Source organism: Brachionichthys hirsutus, chromosome 8 (assembly GCF_040956055.1).
Source record: "Brachionichthys hirsutus isolate HB-005 chromosome 8, CSIRO-AGI_Bhir_v1, whole genome shotgun sequence".
In the NCBI taxonomy this organism is placed as follows: Eukaryota; Metazoa; Chordata; class Actinopteri; order Lophiiformes; family Brachionichthyidae; genus Brachionichthys; species Brachionichthys hirsutus.
This window is the reverse complement of record NC_090904.1, coordinates 10,854,956-10,876,019: the sequence shown is the minus strand read 5'-3', so window position 1 is coordinate 10,876,019 and position 21,064 is coordinate 10,854,956. Positions and strand designations below refer to the sequence as shown.

The following is a 21,064-nucleotide window of genomic DNA, read 5'->3' as shown; positions in this document are numbered from 1 at the left end:
GCAGCACTTACGTTCATCTCACATGTGAATTATTGATACCTGCCCCGCCGCCGACTTCTCTGGAGACGGAGGTGGGAAATGCGTCCTCAGATAATGGGCAACATCGTGCAGACATGCTGTCTGGGCCACGGAGGAGACGAGGGAAGCTGAAACATGTTAGTAGTGAATCTCCATCTGCTCCCTTCACTCCTGCTGCAGCTCCGTTGGCTTCCATTGTACGTTTGACCTCTTCTACGCGATGTGTCCATTAGCTGCTGACAAAGATGCAAAACGCCGGCAGACAGAAGGCGCACTTGCTTTTGCGAATATCTTTAAAAGAAAAGGGCCTCTTCGGTCTTCTCATAGGCCACGTGGTAAATAGCGAAGAAGCGAGATCGCACCATGGGAGCCCCGTGGAAGATTTAACTCTCAATTATTGTGGGATGTATCCCACAATGAAAAAAAAAGCTACTTTGTCCCGGAGGATGAGGGAGTTGTGGATGCTTTTTTTTTTTTTAAGTTGCGTCCACCGATTAAATCGAATTGGGTCAGAATTTGTCCTGTTAAAATAATCTTATTTGGATATTTCTTTATCATATCATTTAGTGGAAAGTTTCACCCTCCGTTTGCATTTTCCTTCAAATAGCACGACTCATCAGACAAACTTTACTAAATACACAGAGCGCCATCATTCTGATGTAATTGATGCATAGAAGTTGTCTTAATTGTGCTTACTCTGCTCGGGGTTTATGGTCAACTGCCGGGCTGCAGTGCCATTTAATGGGCCGTTTTCTTCAAATGTATCGGCCTCGGGCTTTGATGTCATTAACTGTGGGACATCCCACGCGGCGATCTGCCCCTCATCTAACTGATGGCAATTGCCGGCTACTTTGCATTCAGCACTTTTCTCTCAGCCTGATATAAACCGAGAAGCCTCCACTCAGCAGTCCCATGTGGTTTTAAAAGTAGATTCTCTTACAATAAATGTCTCTGCACTTTCTTATCGCACCCACCACTTGGACGAGAGCCAATGCAGACAGTGAGGAGAATATATCACACTCTTTTACGTACATTGCGTTTAGTGCAAATGAGAAAATGAACTTGTGACAGGTATAGTTTAGACGTCTGTCATTGAGCACATATCTGTTTTTGCCACAGATTGTACCACCAATATCTGAGTTAGACAATAGCAGGAATACATTTTCAGGCCTTGTTACTTTAAATTAATGAGTTTTCCTCCCCATAAAGTGCTAAATTAGTCATAGTAAAATGCCTGCGTATTGTTTTAATTAGTGTTTAGTTGGCGCGGTGAATTTAGAGGGTGGTTCTAAATCTCATAAGTTTCACTTTGCATGAAGGAGATTCTAACAATCTGGCACTCGCCTTTGTGAAACTTTATAGCAGCTGTCATTAATAGTTTTATATTAATGGGGGAGACCATGACGTCTTGAATAATCTTGTGACTCTGCGCCTCTTTGAAGCTTCATTGTGCATTTCACTTCAATGCCTTCCACACAGAAACTTGACTCTGTGGGTTCATTGACATTTGGAGCGTGATGCCGATTTCAGTGGAAGGGATTTAAGGTTATTATTGCAGTTAGTGACTTGCTATGAGTTTAGATATCTCAGTGTGTTAATACACAGACAGACACAGATAGAGAGGAACTGACAACTGTAAGCCCAAAACAATGGGCTGAAAGGTAATAAAACCCAGACTTAAAGGCGAGGTTAACTGGAGTAATTGGATTGTTTGACTTGTGTTTTTTTAAAGTCGAGGGCATGTGTTCTAAACCGCTGAAAGTTAAAGCGTAGTAACTTTATGCCCCGTCTAAGTCAAACCATCAAACAGAGGAATAATCTCTTACCCTTTTTTTTATATAATCAAGTATTTATATATGGTATACATTTACAGTGTGCAGATTCAGCACCGCATTTCAGCTCATTAAAATGCAGCGCGCTTTGATGAGTCGTTCCACCTTTGATTTCCCACAGTACCTTGCTCTCAAGGGCATAATTTCCATTTTTGCTTGTTATTTTGAAAATGTCAAGATTTGCTAAGGACTTCTGACCTTTTTTGAAGCACTCCTGGCCATTGTGCAAAGGGCAGCGAGCCGCTGTTGTCCTAGATAACGTGAAGTCATGTGTTGAATTAAGCACCACGTGAGATACAATCCACTTCAGAAAGCAGAATTGCATTCGTTAGTTTGTCACTTATTTTCGCTGCCGTGGAAACCCCAAAGCGTACAGTTGAAACGTGCTTTATTTGCTGTCTGCTTTGCAACAAGCTGCAACGGAAGTAATGGATTTGTTAACATTTATTTTTAACTCCAGGGTCACCATTCTGAGCAACGGTAATCTTCGGATATGGAATGCAACCAAAGCCGATGCCGGTCTCTACACCTGCGTGGCTAGAAATCAGTTTGGTGTGGCCAGCAGCACCGGAAGCATCACAGTCAAAGGTACGACCTGCTGCTTCTCTCACATCTTCGCTGTGGAAATGCATGCTTTCCATTCTGGCAACAGATAGCTTTTTATGTTTCTTGATGAGCTAACATAAGGCTTTCAGGATTACAAGTAAAACCTAACTACCACGGAGGAGGAGGACAGATCTGTGCAGCCTCTAACCATGAGCCATGAGAATCTGGGACTTTTCTCTGTCCTCACTTCAGAGAGAAACACACCTGCATTGCCGTAGTCATTTTTAAACAGCGCAGAAAAGAAGACCCATCATTATGAGGTGTGATTTTAGATGACGTGCCGGGATTCCACAGGCCATAAGAGGCTTTAATCCATCCTGTTGCGTCACCCTTTTCATGCACGTCAACTGTGTTCTGGTTCTACTTCTGCTGCCAGCTTAATGGTGGGACAACAATGCCCACCCATTCCATGTATACAGAACAGGAAGGCAGGATGACGCCTTGAACAGTCTCTGCAAAGGAGCTTATGTCTGTTTGCCGAGGTGTTGATAGCATTCGGCTCACTGCCTCAGCGCCTCCTCTAAGAAGATGCTCGGTGTGAATGAGACCCGCTGCTGTTAGATCATCTGGGCCGGGTGAAGCATTGCAGCTCTGGCAGGGCAACTTCTCAGAGCTAGAATTCATTTGAGGCAGGTGCTGAGTTTTTGGGTCGCAGGGACATTCGCTCCTCCTATTGGGCAGAGGTGAAAGGGGCGGGAGCTAAACAGTAAGCACAGGAAGGTGGGCTTGTATTCTCGAGAGCTTATATCTGTAATTTTATGTAGCATCATCACAGATCAAATTTTCTCACAGCTGGGGTATTTTTTCTTTGCCACCAATTATGAATTCTACTTCTGAAGGGACTAACGTATGTGAGATAAAGTTAGACCTCTTTAACGTTGACCTCTGTGTCAACCCTGTCTGAGCTCCCATTCTTTTTAAAGGCCTTTATAGAAATCCAATAGGTTTCTCTGTGGGAAATGTACTTATCCTGTCAAATGAATGAAAAGGTTTTTAGCTCTTTCTATGTTATTTAAGTCAAGAAGTTAAACTCCCACGCAGATGACAAAACATTTTTTTGTATTTAAATTCAACTTCTTGAAGATTTCTTTGCTACTTTTAATTCCAACTTTTACACCTGTAAGGTTTTCACTTGAGCGAGTGAATGGACCGAATGAATTATTAGATGCACCTGATCATTTTCTAAATGTCAGGTGCAATAGAAAAAAGGCTGGGCGTTAATTACAGAGTCAAACCTCAGCTGACAGGTCGGTTGAATCCCAAGGTCGAGCATCTAAAGGCAGGATGGGACATAAAGTTACTACGCTTTAACTTTCAGCGATTTAGACCTCTTTGCTTTTTCCCTCTGGATGCAGATTTCTCATTGTGGCTGGAGTCCTAGCTAAAAAAAAAAAAAAGAAACACCAGTCATCAGATCTTTGCACCATATTCCAGGGTGTCAGAGAAAAGAGATCAAGTGTGGCTTTTCTGTAAATCTCTGATGGGGATTGGACCGAAACGCGTCTCCGGCTGTCTTTTATCACATGAATTCATCCAGCCTTTCATGTCATCAGGTAGACGGCCGCTGGAAGGTCCACGTTTTAGTCTCAGAGAGACGTTCACCAACTCTTAAATTATTCTCTGCTTTGTCTTTCTTCTTCCTCTTTTGCTTTCGGCTTGTCCCGCCGGGGGGTCACCACAACCAAACAACCTTCTCCACGTCACCCTGTCCTTTGTATCGTCCTCCCCAACACCAGCCACTCTCATGTCCTCCCTCACTACGTCCATGTATCTTCTCCTGGGTCGACCTCTAGTCCTGTTCCCTGGCAGTTCCATCTTCAGCATCATTCTACAGATATAGTCCCCATCTCTCATCTGGATACGTCCAACCCATCCAAGTCTTGTCTCTCTGACCTTGTCTCCAAAACGTCTAACCTTCACTGTCCCTCTTATTGTCTCATTTCTAATTCTGTGCATGCTGCTGTTTCTGAGTCCACGGGGATCCATATTTCCGCCTCCTCGTTTCTGAGGGAACTGTTGACACGTTCGATGAACTGTACCCTCGCCGTGACCCCGTTTTCACAGAGGTTGCTCAATTCATCCGTGGTACTGTTATTTGCGCGGCCTTTACTTGTGCAGATTTATGTAATTATTGATCTTCGGTGTATTGGCCTAAGGGAGAAAAGTTTGCGCCTTGTATTTCAAAAGGAGAATATTCTGGGACATTAGAGCAAACTGGGAGAGAGAGAGAAATCACGGAGTTCAGCCACATCAACACAAAGAGCGTGTGGGATTGTAGCCTGCGTTGGTGGTATACATTTATACAGGTGAAAAGGAAAGGCTAATTCCCCAGAATATACGATCAGAAGGGCCATAGGTCCTCCAGCACTGTTCTGTCGATGAGACAAAGCTTCTTTTTTTTTCCCTTCTGTGGTTTCTTATTGCTGCTCGCAGGTGCAATCCTTTTTCTCTCTTGTCTTTTATCTGCGTTATTAATCTTTAGATTCCTTTTAAATGCACCGTCAAAGCATTTCCGGTTTGACATTTACTGTGTAAAAGCATTCTCCGTCGATATAAGAGGAATGTCCTGTAGCGTCTTCCTGCGTTGTAAAACCTTTTTCCTAAAAGACACGTCCTATTATATCATAATGGGTTTTTTTTAAAGTCCAGAGCAGCTCTTTCTTCTGTTAACTACGAACAAGGCAGCCTTTTTCTAATCCTTTTTTCCTTTTTCTCTGTTGAATTATGAAAGACAAGTTTCATATATTATGAATACTTGAATGTCAGCAGCAGTCAAGGATGTAGAGGAGAGCTTAGAGTGCACCTTGCTGCTGATTTATGCTGATATATCCCATTTACGACTGCCTTTCTTCAAAAATGATCACCAATTGTAGAGTGGCAAAATGAACGGTGTTGAATGTCGGTGCGTTTGCGCTTTCTTTTTTTTCCCCTTTCCTTATGTTAATCGTCGGAGATCAGCTTTGAGCCATAACGAAAAGCACATCCTTGTTACACTCCTCTGGTCACACTTTGCTGTCCCCATATAACACATATTGTGAAAAGAAAATGGTACAGGAGCCCCCCAGCCAATCAGTGGGTCCACATCGAGGGGACGAGTGTGTGTGTGTGGGGGGGGGGACCGATCTCGCTGCAGGTTCAGGTTGATGGCCTGTGTGTGATTTTCCAATCAAGCTGCAACATTCACCACAGTGGTGAATGTTCTTCTTTGCATAAGTAGACAGCACCTGTATCCACTTATTATTCCTGTGAAAGGCAATACGGGAATATTTGACGCCCGCTTTCACTCACTTCCTCTCCATCATCGCATGTTAAAGCTGTTTTCTGTAGCCGACGTACGAATGTTTCCGTATATGAGCTGTTGCCTTTCTGTCATAATCAATACTGTTTGGTAAATGGGATGGGGGGGTAATTTACATGCGATTCTTTATTGAGGTGTGAGGTGGGTGGGGTGGGGGGTAATTTGCTCTTGAAGGAGCAGCCCTTATGGGAGATGACAGTAGTTTATTCAAATTAACTTTGCTGATGTGAGTGCTGAAAAATACCTGTCAAAAAGCATTTGGCGTCTCCCGCTGTGAAGGAGGCACCTAGCAAACAGCGGAGCAGCAGTCACAACAGATGAGCCATGTTAATGTTCCCATTATTCCAGCACTGGGGGGATATTAAAAGATTAATTGTGCTTGATTATAAGTGCGCGCCCTGAATTTGGATTATTCTAGAGAGGCACAATTAGGGGTCTCTCCAATCCTTACAGATGGTCAGTGGACCATATCCATGGTAAATGGACTGCACTTATATATTTTATTTTTCATTTAATGAAGAATATATATGTGTGTGTGTGTACGCAGGATTTTTTATTCCTTTTTTTGTTTCTTCATTAAATGAAAAATAAAATTCAGTACACTATTAAACATTCTCCTTGAAATAGCTATCGCAGGGGTCTCAGACCCGCAGCCCGTGCGATGATAATTTGCAGCCTGCAGGATGACATGAACGTTTAATGTTAATGCGAGTTTTACATTTAAAAAAATAAAAATAAAAAATATTCAATGAATGCTATTTTAAGAATGTCTTTTTGAATTTTGAATTTTAAAAATGCTGAAAAGAGGGAAAAATTGTAAAACAATTTCTAGAAGCCACTTTATCCAGAAAATTATTAAACTATTTTAATAATACCCGATGCGGCCCAACCGCACCCAGACTCTGCCTCCTGCGGCCCCCCAGGTAACTTGAGTTTGAGACCTCTAAGCTGTAGTGTAGAAATCAGGCTACACTATCAATTTGGTGATACCTTCTGTTTTTCATTATTTGAAATCAAAATTAGGATGAAATTACAAACATACTTCCGTTTACCACCAAACCGCTGCAGAACTAATGCAATTATCTTCAGCCTCAGCTGCGCTTTGTCTTACATGCAAATGAGCAAATCGCAAATGTAAAACCAAAGCTGAGGAGGTGAAAATGTTGATGTTGTCCATGTAATTGTGAACATTTCCATTTTAATTCTGACTGCCTCAAGCGTGGCTGTAAAGACCATCAAGTTAGCAAAAACACTTGACTAACTACTGCGCCTGACGCACAATAGGACGAGTTTGGAAAGTATTGAATGAAACCTTCTTTAAGCTGAAGCTGAATGCAGTCAGGCTGCTCTCACGGCCCGACTGAATGGACGACAAAGCAAAGCTTCTGATACGTGTTGACTGCCGGCAACAAGGTGAAATAAATGTGACAGCCATATAGAAAAATAGCAAGCAGCCATCTGTCAGTGATTGCCAGCAGGATGCCACAGATGTGCCACCGCACCGCCTGCTTAATGGATTCAGTGAATCTTACACGCATCTTTTGAGAGGCGTGCACACGATTTTCCTGCAATTGAAGTTCGTCCTTGAGAGACGCTTGATGTATCCTTTGTGAAATGAGTGGCGTTCAAAGAAGCGCGAGTCGATGCCGTCCCGATGAAGGCAGTTTTTCTCCGTTTGTTAATTATCAGAAGCGAGGAGAGGTTGGTATATTTTTTTTGTTTGTTTGTTGAAAGATAACCTGAGAGGAAAATGCAATGTTCAAAGTTCACTGCAACTTTGAACATTGCATTTTCCTCTCAAATGTATAAGATTGTTCAGCCTTCTTAGAAAAGCCTTTTAACCTACCTTTGAAAAAACACTTTCTTCACCATCGTGTCTTGAACCTGCGTGCCTCCGGACTATTTGAGTGAATCTCAGTTTTGAAGGACTTCTTTCAGGGGCTGGGGTGAGGCTTCGCTCTGGCAAATTTGCTTTCAAAATCCCCCCACCTGCCTCCCCCATCTTGTGGCCCATGGTTCTTTGCACACACTCCTTTTTGCATTATTCAAGTTCACATTGCTCGAGCAGTGTGGAGAAAAAATATATATACTGTGTGTGAGTGTAGCTTCAGACCATCAAAGCTGGGAGGGATTATTATTCATAATGGCTGCTTGTTGTTAGACGACTGATGAAAATGCCCGTGTGAGGCATGTCAAAGTAGAGCATGCAGTCATTCGGTAAGCGTTAAGTCTCTCTGTTTGCTGCTCAACAATGTGCTATTGTATCACAGCTTCTCTGGGTGGAGACCAGCTGTGAGCCGGTGTCAATAAGTCATGGATTTAGTCTCCTCCTTCACTGAATTCAATACAGTTCTCTGTTTTTTTTATAGCACCAGATCATGATAGAAGGTTATCTGAATGCACTGAGGTGTATCACGGAAAGACAAAACCCAACTTGTCCCCCAAGAACAAGCTCTTGGAAAAAAAAGAAGAAAAAAAGACTTCCCTTTAACAGGCAGAAACCTTGAACAGAACCCAAAACTCATAGTGGGAGGCCGTCTGTCTTGACCGGTTGGGTTGAGAAAGAGAGCGAGAGATAGAAAGACAGAGAGGCAATGACAGAGGGAGAGATGGAGACAAGGACAGGTCGGAGAAGAGTGAAGAGACCCAAGAGCTGCTATATAAAACCATAAATACTAATGCTAGCAATAAGAATGTCATCCTCCATCCAGCCGTTGTTTTCCTCCTATGGGTTTAGTTGCTCGACCAGACCAGAGCACGGCGAGGCTGGATGATTGGCCTTCAGTCAGATCCTGTGTGAATCGAGCGAGTGTGGGGCGGCAGCTTTATAGTGGATTTCCAGCTACTTCTTCAGCTCTGATGGATCCATTCATAAGAGCTGTTTTATCGCATCAATAACCCCACATAAACCTGGAGTCTGTGTGAAACAGCTGGCCTGCGTAGGCGTGGAGCAGAGCGCAAAATATAGTAGCACCGTAGGACCCTGCTGCGCCACGAGGCTAAACCAGTACGCTATCCTTTCAATTTTAAGACAGACTTGTCTCATCAGCCGCCGTGCAAAGGTTAAACGAACTCAAAGACAAGAATCTGTTTCACAGCCAGACGTAGAAAACAAACACAAGATCTGTCCCGGTTTTACTTTGAAATCCCTGATGCGTTCACTGACGTCATTGGGTCTTTCAGACCTTTATGAGGTTCCAGTAACGACTGACCTTCGATTAACCCTTCATTAATGTTAGCGGAGTATTTGAAAACTGATGCAAATAAGGATTCAGCGCTTCCTGCAGTTTCACCAACTCTGTCATTTCAGACGTTTTGGTTGCAAAAAGTGCAAAAACTTTGTCCAAATTATGAATTAGTGATGATGCAAGCATTCTGAATTATCACCCCCCCATCGACGCTTGGAACGAAAAAGGAGGTTTAGTTGGTCAGAAAAGTCAAAGTGAAGCACGCCGACACTCCTCAGCAGCATTATTTTTGTCCCACCCAGTCTGTCTCAACGACTTAATGCTCTGTCCGTCTTTCTTCTGATTGACCCCGCTAAGTGAGTGAGTTCCTATCCTCTCAGTGGCAGTAGGTAACAAGGCATTATACAAGTTAGAAATCAATCACATTATACTCAGGAGCCCAGTGTGTGGTTGTGTAACCAACCTTGGTTGTCCATAATCTGTCACAAATGATGACAGAGGAGGGTAATAAGGCAGCATATTCCCACCACCGTTGTCCCGCCGTACTGCCGGAGGCAATAAGGGACCGGGCAGCAGGTGAAGCGTCAGAAAATAAATTAGAAAGGAAATACTGTAATGTGTGTAGTATTTTCCCGTGTCGCAGCGATAAAAGGAGGATATCTTTCAGCGTCGGTCTTTGCTTGTAGGGCCGTCCTTGAGCTTTTTGTTTTCTCCTATTTCCTTCCCGGTGAAACTGCCTCACCACAAAACGCCGGCAAAACAGTCCTGACAGGGTTTTTTGTTGTTCTTGTGTGTGTGTGTTTCTTACACTTTCTTTCTCCTTCCTGCCTTTAATCCGAAAGGTAGCTGGCTTCCGGTAACACAACATGAAACAAACCTTTGAGTACCTTCTGTCTCTGTTTTTCAGCACGCTGCCATTCCTCGCCGTCCAGCCCGCCGATGGAGGGCCGGCGCTCGCAGACACGCTTTCATTGTCTAACTGATGAAACCCACCAGATCACATTATTTTCCGGCCTGATCAGAAAACCGAGAGATAACTCGTGCCAGAAGCGTGTATGTCTTCGTTACTTTAGATGAAGACTGCACTGCGGGCACTTTCTCCACGAATCAGTGCCTGTCCAGGGATCATTTGCCGTGGTTAATTTAGTCCGGGAGCTCAGAGTGGCAATTTCAACCGAGTAATCACAGCACCACCAAGAGGGCGACAGGTGTTGTACACTCCGAGGAAGACTCTCCTCCTCATCTCGCCTCTCTCAAGTCCTTCCACCTTCCTCCTCCTCCTCCACCGTCTTATTCCCTTGCGACGCCATGGTAATGCAGCGCGGACTTGGGACGAAAGCAGTGAGAGACTGGGAAGAAGTGCTGTTTACTGTCGAGCAGTGGGTTTTGGGGATTTCAAACTGTCCGGGGGGAAAGTTCCAAGCTGGAGGCTCGGCTGGCAGTGACATATGGAGGCTTCTCAAGATGCAGGAGAGACACGTCTCGGGGTCTCCACGGAGACGAGCGCAGGCCAAAGCTAATACCAGTTATTGTAGCTGTGCGCACCAGTTTCGTTTGTGCTCTGTCCCATATATCCTTCTTTTAACTGAGTCTGACACATCCATAAGGATGGTGGAGCGGCGTGGCTTTTTGTAAAAGCCATTCCCTGGGCTGAATCACAAAGCCCGAGAAACGGAGACTGAACAGCCCTGATCAATTGTGCGTCGATGCGATTGTGTGTTTCAGAGCCGACCGTCATCACCACCCAGCCCTCCACGTTGGACGTCACAGTCGGGGAGAGTGTGGTCCTGCCCTGTCAAGTGAGCCACGACCCCACCCTGGAGCTCAAATTCACCTGGTTCTTCAACGAGCAGCTCATCCACTTCGGGAGCCACGGCGGATTTTTTGAAAAAGTGGGAGGCGTAAGTCTATAATCCCTCCAGGTTTCTTTCAAATCTGCTAGGCCGTTAAAGGGATCGGACTTTTATACAAGTGGTTCCCATAAGCAAACTAGAAAAGCACCCGGAGAGCGCAGCTCATTCCCCTCCTAATGGGATTTACACCATCCATGGTGATCCGGATCATCCATCAAAATGTTCCAAATTGTTCCTGGCATCTTTATACACCAACCATGAAAAGTAAAAGTGAGGCACATATTTCTCAAACTGAATTGATTCTGCATTGATCGACACCTGTCAGATAACTTTTAAATGAAGATATGTTTTTAGAGCTACCTTCCTGGAATGAAAAGATTCCAGAGAGAAACAGCTGCTTGGAGCAGCGACAGCAATTCAGGTCCCTAACGACAGCGAAGTGGAATAAAAGTAACATTAGCGTGCATGAAATTGAGAAGAAGCTCTCTCATTGGTAATACTCCATGTACTTACTGCTCATACTACTGCTAATTCTGCACTATATAGACCGTAACTTACATTTCTAGTTCAAGATAAACCACAGTTAGAACTTCCATGGCCCCGGCTTGAACGCTGTGCTCTAACGGCACAAATACGAATGCTAATCGTTGCTACGAAATGCAAACCTCCTCACCTTTTAGCAGGGTCGTGATGAATTCCGCTGCAGCGCAGGGGAAATGTTTGTATCAAATGTTTGTGTGTTATTTATGGCCGCAAAATTGCTGCCTTTGGTTTATTTTAAAATGACATTTACATACACGCCCTGCAACCAGCGTCAGCCAGGTTTGCAGCTTACATCTCATCATGTGAGGAGCGTAAAAGAAAATCAAGGCTACTTCAGAAACTGCATATTTTTATTTTAAACAGTGGGGTGTCTCCTGATTCTGTAATGATTTTTTTTTTGGTGCTTCTTGCTCCATGTTTTCAGCCTCTCCTCCCTGATATATTGCCGTACGTCTACATTTACATTGATTAAGCTACCAGCCATTGCGTAGAATCCTGACTGCCTCGCTATTACAGCGCGTCCGCTGCTCTGCTCTGATGGAATTATAATGGAGGCGTGGGACACTTGCAAGTGAAGATAGAATAAAACACTCCCTTTAAGAACAGAGCAACCATTAGGCTTTGCCTCAAAACCCCATTCCGCTCTGAACCGCAATTAAAACCAGCTATTTAAGCAAGTATATTCCTGCACTTAAATAAATGCATGCATGCTCAACAGGCTGAGACATTTCTGCACTGAAGAGATGAGGATTTATGGATTTATTATTCTCTGTTGAGCCGACTTTGTTCCCCCAAGTCTGTTTTATACTGGAATTACAATAGCTGGAGGCTTACCATGTTGCTGTGTGTGTGTGTGTGTGTGTGTGTGTGTGTGTGTGTGCGATTGTGGATGGGATGAATGACAGCAGCATTCCGCGGGAGACATCATGATTCGAAACATCCAGCTGAGGCACGCTGGGAAGTACACGTGTGCGGTGCAGACGAAGGTGGACAGCATTTCCATCGCCGTTGACTTGGTTGTCAGAGGTGAGTCACGACGAACGGACTGCCTTCAGTTCCGATCGACTGCTGACGGCATCCTCCGGCTTCCCGGACGTTCCAGGACGTTTAATAATGCATCATTCATCTGAGTAAAGAGGGGGTTTTGCCTGGTGATGAATGTTTATTGTGACTGGCTGTGCCTCGCTAATGAAGAAATAAAGGGATGGAATGAAAAGGCAGGCAGATTAGAAAATGTCTTTCCTTGGGGTTTAAAGGAAATTTACCGTCTAATTAGACCAAATCGCTCCCAAAGGTTTCCCAGGGAACCAACTTCGCTGCAGTAGCCCCAGGTATTAAAGCCAGTTCTCCTCTCTCTGCCATCTTTCCATCTCCTCCTGATTTACATTTCCTCCACTCCCCCTTCTGCCGTCTGACTCCCGACCCCCCCCCCCCCCCCCATTTCTGCTCGGTTACGCCATCTAACAGGTCCCCCGGGGCCTCCCACCGGCATCCATGTAGAAGAAATCACAGATACCACAGTCTCTCTGTCCTGGAGGCCTGGTCCTGATAATCACAGTCCAATTACGGCGTATACCATCCAGGCCAGGACGCCGTTTTCTCTCGGGTGGCAGGCTGTCACCACAGGTAAGCTCTGTCCAACCAGCCGTGCCCTTCCCCCCCGCCCGCATCCAATCACACAGAGGAGGAGGAGGAGGGACCGCTTCTTCATTCTGCCTCGCCGATGACATGTAATTTTTACCCCAGCACACGAACGCTACGCAGCAGCAGCAGCAGCAGCAGCACGACCATTGACCACCATTTTATCTGACCCCCGGGAGTCCTGAAACATGAATCCCATCCTGATGATGAAGCTTGTTGCCGTGGCAGTAATTTGATAGTGTAGTTAAAACGATAGCAGCGGTGCATTTATTTTTCCCCACATCCTGTTTAATGGGGCCTTTAGCATTCACGCACGACAGGTATAATGTGCATTTATCCCATAATGTATATGTTGTTCTATTGATATTTTTGTAAATTAGGAACATTTTGATCCAAGATTGTTTTACTGGCCTCATTGATTTGCCACCTGAGCGCCATATATTTGAAGCAGGGCTGCATTATGGCCTTGCAGGCAGACGGGGCTCCTCCATCAACACTGGAAATTGACTTTATGTCATTTCTGGTGAAACACTTCCTGTATTCCTTCCATATTTTGTGCATTGCTGTAAATTTGATGCCACTGTCTGATTCCAGCAACACACACACACACAAATCTCTTGTTGCACGTCTCACATGAAGCTAAATTAACGCATCTGAATTAGCAGGCTGATAGTCAGTGTGGCTCATCATATATGATTCTTCAGTCTTATACTGGTTTCTTTGTGCATTATGTGTCCTTCTGTCCTACCTGGACAGCTGCTGATGCTAAGCTGTTACACACACACACACACACACATATACTGATGGAGGCACTGTGTTTTGCGCCAGTTCCTGAGGTGGTGGTGGGCCACCAGCTGACGGCTACAGTAATAGATCTGAGCCCGTGGGTGGAGTATGAGTTTCGAGTTCTGGCAAGCAACACCATCGGGACCGGCGAGCCCAGCAAGCCATCCAAACAAGCAAGGACGAAGGGGACATGTACGTAAAGCACAAGCGGAAAAAATGTCCTTATCAGAGGTGCGTGTTGGACTGTCGGATGGATGTTGGACTTTCCTATTTCTCGTCTTTTATCTCCCACGAATAAGATAAGCGTGTTATTTCCAAGCCAAATGTCCTTCTTGCATCTTATTCCTCCAGTATTGTGTCAAAAACAAACGCATTTGCCTGTAAACGTTTGAAAGCCGTGAGATGTTTGCTGATGTCTTATAAGATGTTTAAAAGTCGCCCCTCCCTGTTTGAGTGTAGTTACACGGAAACCGATTGCGTGTGTGTGTGAAGTCGGCAAGGGCAAGCTGATCCGTCTTCTTCTTCCTCCAGCTCCGAAGGTCACGCCGGCTAATGTGAGTGGAGGAGGTGGCAGCCGCTCCGAATTAGTCATCACATGGGAGGTAAGCGAGCTCGCTCAGGACCCCCTCACCCATGGAGGCGGGTAGCCAGATGTCATTACTCTCTGTGTATCGGGGCCTCCGTTTCATTAATAACAGCAGAATGGCTTAATGTATGGCATTTCATTTTCAAGAACAGAGGGCCAATAACTGCAGCTGTCATCCGAGGGGAGAGAAAAATGCTTTGAGCTTTCAATAAGATAATTAAAGCCAATATTTCCTTCGAAGCCTAACTTTCTTTCAGATTTCCCTCCTTTCTTTCTTTCTCCTTCCTCTCGTCTGCACAAAGCCTCTGCATCTCAGACTGTTCAGAGCGATCAGCCCCTGCAGTGAAACATTTGAAAGAACCGCTGTTGATGTTTCACTATGCAAGAGCGCAATTAAAGTCGAACTTTGGCTTAGGAAAGCTGCCATTTATTTTTTTCTTGACGCTGGAAGCTCCTCAGGCGTTTTTCTTCCGGATGATATGTTGTGTTTTTTAGTTTTACATGCTTAAAAGTTGAGTATGTTGCAAGAGGCCTTGTGTGGGGTGTAGACATTTTGCTTGATGAGTACAATAAAGGAAAAGTTCCATTGAGTCCACACTGGACTCTGAACAGAGACGTTTTGGGTAAATTTAATCCTGATTCTCTGTTCGTGAGAATCGGAGGATGCTTGACACGGATCATTTAGGAAAATAACAAATCACAAAAAGTCAGAGGTTCAACTAATTCTTCATTGCGAGCCCGTAGCTGAGATACCTCGACCTCAGTCTGATCACCCATCGGTTCCTCCATCAATCCAGTGGTGGCTTTTTGCATGAAAATAAAGTTGGCAGCTCTGAACTTTCCCAACAGATGCTAGTTTGGTGTCATGCCGAGTGCCCTTTAACGTGTAACGGATGCATCCAGTTATAGCTGCTCTTTTCACAGCGAGAAAACTTTTACTTTAAAATGTTTCTTTTGCGGTTTCTTTTGAAAAGTACTTACAAGCAGTATTTCCAGTACCTAAGGAAATATTGACAATTTAGCATAACCAGTCCACTTAAATTGTGTGTTTCTGGTGGGGGGGGGTGTAGAACCCAGAGAGAACCCACGCAGACACGGCGAGAATGTGCAAACTCCTCACAGAGAGGCCTCGAGTCAGATTTGAACCTGCGACCTTCTTGTTGTCAGGCAACAGCGCTACCCACTGCGCCGCCCAGCTGCCCGCAGTCAGCTTATTAGCTGACAAATTCATGCACTCTCTAAAAACTTTGTTGGTTACCCTCGCCGAAGGGGTGGCGAGGGTATTGCAATTGAGTGCATTTGTATGTTTGTCTGTTTGTTTGTCTGTCTGTCCGAGCGCATAACTCAAAAACTAGTAACCCAATCGACTTGAAATTTGTACACAAGCAAGGTTCTGTCCGTGGCTCAGTCCTCCCCGAGAATGGCGTTGATCCGGATCTGGATCCAGATTCTAGAATTATTACATCTGGAATCGTGCCTGTGCTGTAAACTGCCACTTTAAGAGGGAGGGAAACGAATGGCATGATGGGAAAAATAGTCCAGAAAGTGTCTTGTAGTACGTTCCGGAGCAGCAAGCTAGAGCAGGATTGGCCCCTCTGATCCGGAAGCCCTGTTTACTGTCTCACAAGATCCAATAGTCTTTTGTAGGCGAGGGTCTGCAATCTCTGATTGTCGTTTTCTAGTTCTTTATGTATTTGACTTTTCTCGGCAGCCCGTCCCAGAGGAGCTTCAGAACGGGCCAGGTTTCGGCTACGTTGTCGGGTTTCGACCCCACGGAGCAACGGGATGGATGCAGGCCGCCGTACCCTCTGCCGAAGCGTCCAGATACGTCTTCAAAAACGAGAGCATCCAGCCCTTCTCGCCTTTCCACGTGAAGGTCGGCGTTTACAACAACGAGGGAGAAGGCCCATTCGGGCCCGTCACCACCATCTACTCTGCAGAGGACGGTGTGTATGATCGCTCATGTGTCACAGAGTAGCTCCGCTCGCCTGACTTGATCGATTCAGAGTCTGATCGGAGGTAGCGGCGCTCTTGCAGCCAGCGTTCTTCTATCGCCGCTTCCAGATGACTTTCCCGTCCAGCTCTCCGCTCTGTTGTCTGCATGAAAGAAAGAGCCTTGGAGCATTTTTTGAAGTTCCCACTTTGAGTGGGTCATCAAAGCTCAGCACTACTTCTAAAATAATTCAGAGTATTTATACGCATTATTTCCAGAGCCTGGTCGCGCGCCCACCAGGGTCCGCGCCAAAAGTCTCTCTGCATCCGACATCGAAGTCTCGTGGAAGGCTCTGCCCTGGAATGCCAGCAAGAAAAGAGTGCTGGGATACGAGGTGAGCAAGAAAAATCCCTGCATGTGCAAAACGGTGTGTGTTTGTGTGTGCGCCATATTGATGAGTGTCTGAGGCTCGTGCATCTTCGCCGTAGGGAATAATAGTTGTCCGCATGCATAATGCTTTAGCGTGCTTGTGGCTTTAGTTGTGTTCCTCTTGTTTCTCATCTAAGTGCTGTAGCCACCCTGATTAGCGTGCTGATGCAGCGCTCTAGAGGGGAGAGCGTTTCGCCTCTAATCCGCACGACAAAGCGGCTTCAGCCTCCGGCTTTGCACTCAGTTCGCGTCTTGTCGTTTTAATTCCGCTCATTATCGAAATCCAAGACGTGAACAAAGGCGCCGATTTTTTTCACCCACGGATTGTTTAAAAGTGCCAGAAGTGTTGACCACTCAAAGTCAACAGAGAAGCAGCGCCTGAGCAAACCATTCTGGTGAGGAGAAGACACATTATATTTGTGCTGTCGAGCGTGCTCGCTAGTTCAGCCCCGGCAAGCAGGGCGACAAAGACAATCTGTTATCAGTGGAAGGGAAGGCGAGGGGTTTTTAAGGATTCCTTCTCTTCTTCTTCTTTGTTTTCCTTTTTTTCCCCCATCCATGTATTTAACACAGACCTCTTTTTACAAACGGCGAGGCACATGTCTGATAAGCGCGGCTGAGCCGCGTGGCTTACAGCGAGTAAATGACACGAGAGGTCGCGCGTTTGCCGAAAGCTTGTTTTCAGCCAAGTTCACATCTGGCATTGAGTTCCCCTCGCCCCGTTTGCGGTTTGCACTTCAATGACGAGGTGTAGCACAAAGCTTTTAAGGTGTCTGTCATGTCCTCGCCGTTCACGCCTGCGGTTCTACTCTGTTATTTCTCTTCAGCTGAGGTACTGGATTAGAAGTGAAAAGGAAGACGCGTTCAGTGTGCAGAGGACTGTAGGAAATCAGACGTCTACTGTTATTCAGGGGGTGAAAGGCAGCACCACGTACTACATCTCAATAAGGGCGTACAACACTGCTGGAACGGGACCCGCCAGCACCATCATCAACGTGACCACCAAAAAACCACGCAAGTATCCGATCCGATTTTTTTTTTTTTGAGAAACGCGCCAGTCTCCGGGCAGCTTTTTGTTGGAGGTGAATAACGTGGGTGTTTTTTCCCTCCTCCAGCGCCCAGTCAGCCGCCAGTTAAAGTGAAGTGGAACACTTCAAACTCCAAAATTATATTGAACTGGGAGCAGGTCAAAGCCCTGGAGAACGAGTCAGAGGTCACCGGTTACAAAGTAAGCAGCCGGTTTTACCACAAAGTTGCGTTTGCGGTGCGTGACTCCTGACTCGGCTTGCATCCTTCGTCATCAGGTGCTCTACAAGAATAATCGGCACAGCCGCCCCAGTGTCATGGAAACCAACACCACCTCCGTGGAGCTGGCCCTGCCTACCGATGAGGATTATATCATCCAGATTAAGCCGTTTGGAGAAGGAGGGGAGGGCAGCAGTAGCAGGCAGATCACCATCCCAAGGATACCAGGTCAGTGGAGATGACCGCTCCCCCCCCCCCCCAAAAGACGCGAGAGGTGTAAATCTGCAACGTTTTTTCCTGCTCTGTTATCAGCCCACCCTCTCCTGTATTTCCCTTTCCCACACGCCTACAAACACTTTTTTATTCTAACAAAGTAAAGTGTATATTTCAAAACTTTAATGAAACTTTCACAAAAAACACAAGCGAAAAGTAAAACACAACGCAAACGACTCACACACTGATGCTGACCAGATGAGCAAGGCGTGTCAAGGTGAGATGCTGGGAGAATGATGCTTCAATCAATGAGCCAATCAGCGCCCAGGATACAGAACACCATGCTCTGATTGGCCGTCTCCCATCCATCGCCCAATAGCATGCCGTGTACAATCTCACGTACTGGTCGATTATAGTTAGAATGCCGAAACGTGCTCTCTTCTCTCCCCACAGCAAGCGTACTAACCGCCTCTTCAACCACTTTTAGGACCCAACGCTGTCGGCTCGGCCTCCAAGGTCTCCACTCTGTCGGCCCTCAGTACAATAGCACTGTCTTTCACAGCGCGGACATCCTTATGACAAACAGCTCCCAGCAGATGGCCCAACGGAGGAACCCAAACGCAGCCTGCTCTCCGGAGTAACGAGATCCATTCATTTAGATTTTAGAGGCAGAAGAAAAATGTGCTGTGGAGAGGAAAAAAATAAAATACAGCATCGAAAGGAAGGGAAGGATCTTTGCATCCGGCCAGGTTAAGTAAAGGAGATTGACCGATGTCGTGACTATGTTGTTACCAAAGCAGCTTTCATAAAAAAAAGAAATAATCATAAGAGAAAAATGTCTTATATGCATCTTTTTGTATGACATGTTGAGCTTTTTATAGATTTTCTTTTTATTTATTTATTTATTTATTTTATTTATTCGTAATTTGAAATCGATCTGGGGCAAGAAAAAGTAAGAGCATGGCAAATTTCATAATCAAATTCTCCAGTTTGGAGGTCAAGAATGTTTTTTGATGGCGCAAACTTTTTTTTCTTCTGGTTTAAATCCACCAGAGTGTGTGCGTGGGGGTGTGTGTGTGTGTGTGTGTGTGTTTGTCTTCAAGTTTTCTGTTCCATCTCTGCATTTCTGTTTCAGCAATATCTCAAGAAACATTTCACTCGAAGGACTGCATATTGACACGTCGGCTGAACTTCCTTATTATTTAAAGAGGACTCGGTCATGTAACTTGAGATATTGGACGTGTTTTACCATATTAATAAAAAAGTAAAAATAGAGTTGATTCCAAAAAGGTGGATATCTTTCAATAAAATATCTTTGCATCGGATCATGCCATAGTAGCATCGATGGATGAACATTTATTGTAATCAATACTCCTGTCCATAATGGCCTTTCATATGTCATAGCATCCGCTCTCTATCCACAATTGGAAAGTAAAAAAAAAAAATCCAACAGATCATTTCTGGGCTTGCTGCAAGAGATGGCGCCGAGGTGTAGCGGCGAGCACCTCCCTTGGGTTCCCTCCACCTTGGCCGTTGAACTGTACCGGTGACCGGACCACCCCTTGTGGCTGTTTCACGCTCCTCATCCTTTCTTTCAGCCCTGTGTCTAGAGCTATTCTTTGCCTTCTGTGTGCCTCATCATATGTTTGAAATCCTCAGGTCCTTCAAGAGCCTTAACTTATCATATGTATATAAAAAAAGAAAAAAAGAACACTGATCATAGACATATGGAGCAGCTGCAGTGACGTTTACATGCTGCTGTGTTGATGGTGTATGTGATCAGGAATTTTGCGGCGGGGGGGGGGGGGGGGGGTGCAGCATCCTTTTTGCATATGCTTGTACTGAGGTTAGTATAAATGGCATTCTGCTGTATCGCTTTGGATATTGGCAAAATAGTGAGGGGCCTGGTGAATTTTTTTTTATAGACGTGTATCTTAAATCAATGCTGCTGATCTTTTCCTTTTACCATCGTCTCCTGATGCCATGTTTGTTTGTTTTTGGGGGGGGGCGCTGTGCCATAAAGGTGCAGCACGATCTGTTATGTAGCTTGTAATCCAGTTAAGTAGTTTGTACTTTGAAGAGGATTGCTGTAGGCTCCGAATCACGCATCGAGAAATGTGTAATATACTGTTTTGTACACTGAAAATCATTTCTATATATATAATATATATATAAAGAACTTTCTTAAGAGATGATTCACTTGGTTTTTATGTAATGACGCTGTTTCATAATGTAGCTGTCGCTTAGCATGACTGTACTTTGTCCTCTTCTGTCCACCTGCAAACCGACTGAATGGCTTTAGGAACATGTAAGGTCCGTGCATCCGAGGTTTGTGTATACCGTGTGTGTACCGTTAAATCTAACCACGGCCAGCCCCATGTCTAGGCATCTGTCTCAGTCAGGCCCCTCTGAGATCCACTGGGGACACTGTCCTTATATAGGCTCTGAAGGAGGGGCTCCTCTGTTGTCGTTTGTTGTTTATACTGTGTTAATAAAGTTTATTGATTTATAGAACAAGGTCGAGCTCTGTCGGTTCTTCCGTCAAGGCGTGGCAAATATTGGAGGGTTTTTTTCTCAGGTGTTGGCATTCTTTGGTTGATTTAAGATATGTAGATTATTAAAAGGGAAACTCTCAAACTCAGAAATTATGCAACTGTTTACAAAAAACTTTAAATAAAATTAAGTGATGCTGACAAGTCAAATATAAAAGCTCTTGCTGAATTTGCATCCTGACATGTTTGTTCGTTGGAGAAAATGCACTAGATGTCACTAAAAGCATGATAACGAGACTGCAGTTACAGTAGATGCCGAAGCTGGCCACCAGATGGCGACAAACTCCAAGGTAATTTCGCCTTTAGCGTCATTACAATAAAAATGCTCTCCAGACCTCCAC

General features: G+C 45.1%; 1 protein-coding gene across 1 annotated transcript in view; it reads left to right on the top strand.

Moving 5' to 3' along the window:
- Positions 1-18,750, top strand: part of cntn4 (contactin 4) — a 69,486-nt gene extending 50,736 nt beyond the window's left edge. Inside the window, exons 12-23 of the mRNA XM_068742127.1 lie at positions 2,311-2,438; positions 10,668-10,843; positions 12,244-12,364; positions 12,806-12,964; positions 13,808-13,957; positions 14,297-14,367; positions 16,063-16,297; positions 16,563-16,678; positions 17,541-17,727; positions 17,829-17,941; positions 18,018-18,186; positions 18,659-18,750. Coding sequence (XP_068598228.1) covers positions 2,311-2,438; positions 10,668-10,843; positions 12,244-12,364; positions 12,806-12,964; positions 13,808-13,957; positions 14,297-14,367; positions 16,063-16,297; positions 16,563-16,678; positions 17,541-17,727; positions 17,829-17,941; positions 18,018-18,186; positions 18,659-18,750 — 1,717 coding nt within the window. The remainder of the gene's footprint in view (positions 1-2,310; positions 2,439-10,667; positions 10,844-12,243; positions 12,365-12,805; positions 12,965-13,807; positions 13,958-14,296; positions 14,368-16,062; positions 16,298-16,562; positions 16,679-17,540; positions 17,728-17,828; positions 17,942-18,017; positions 18,187-18,658) is intronic.
- Positions 18,751-21,064: the final 2,314 nt, after the last annotated feature.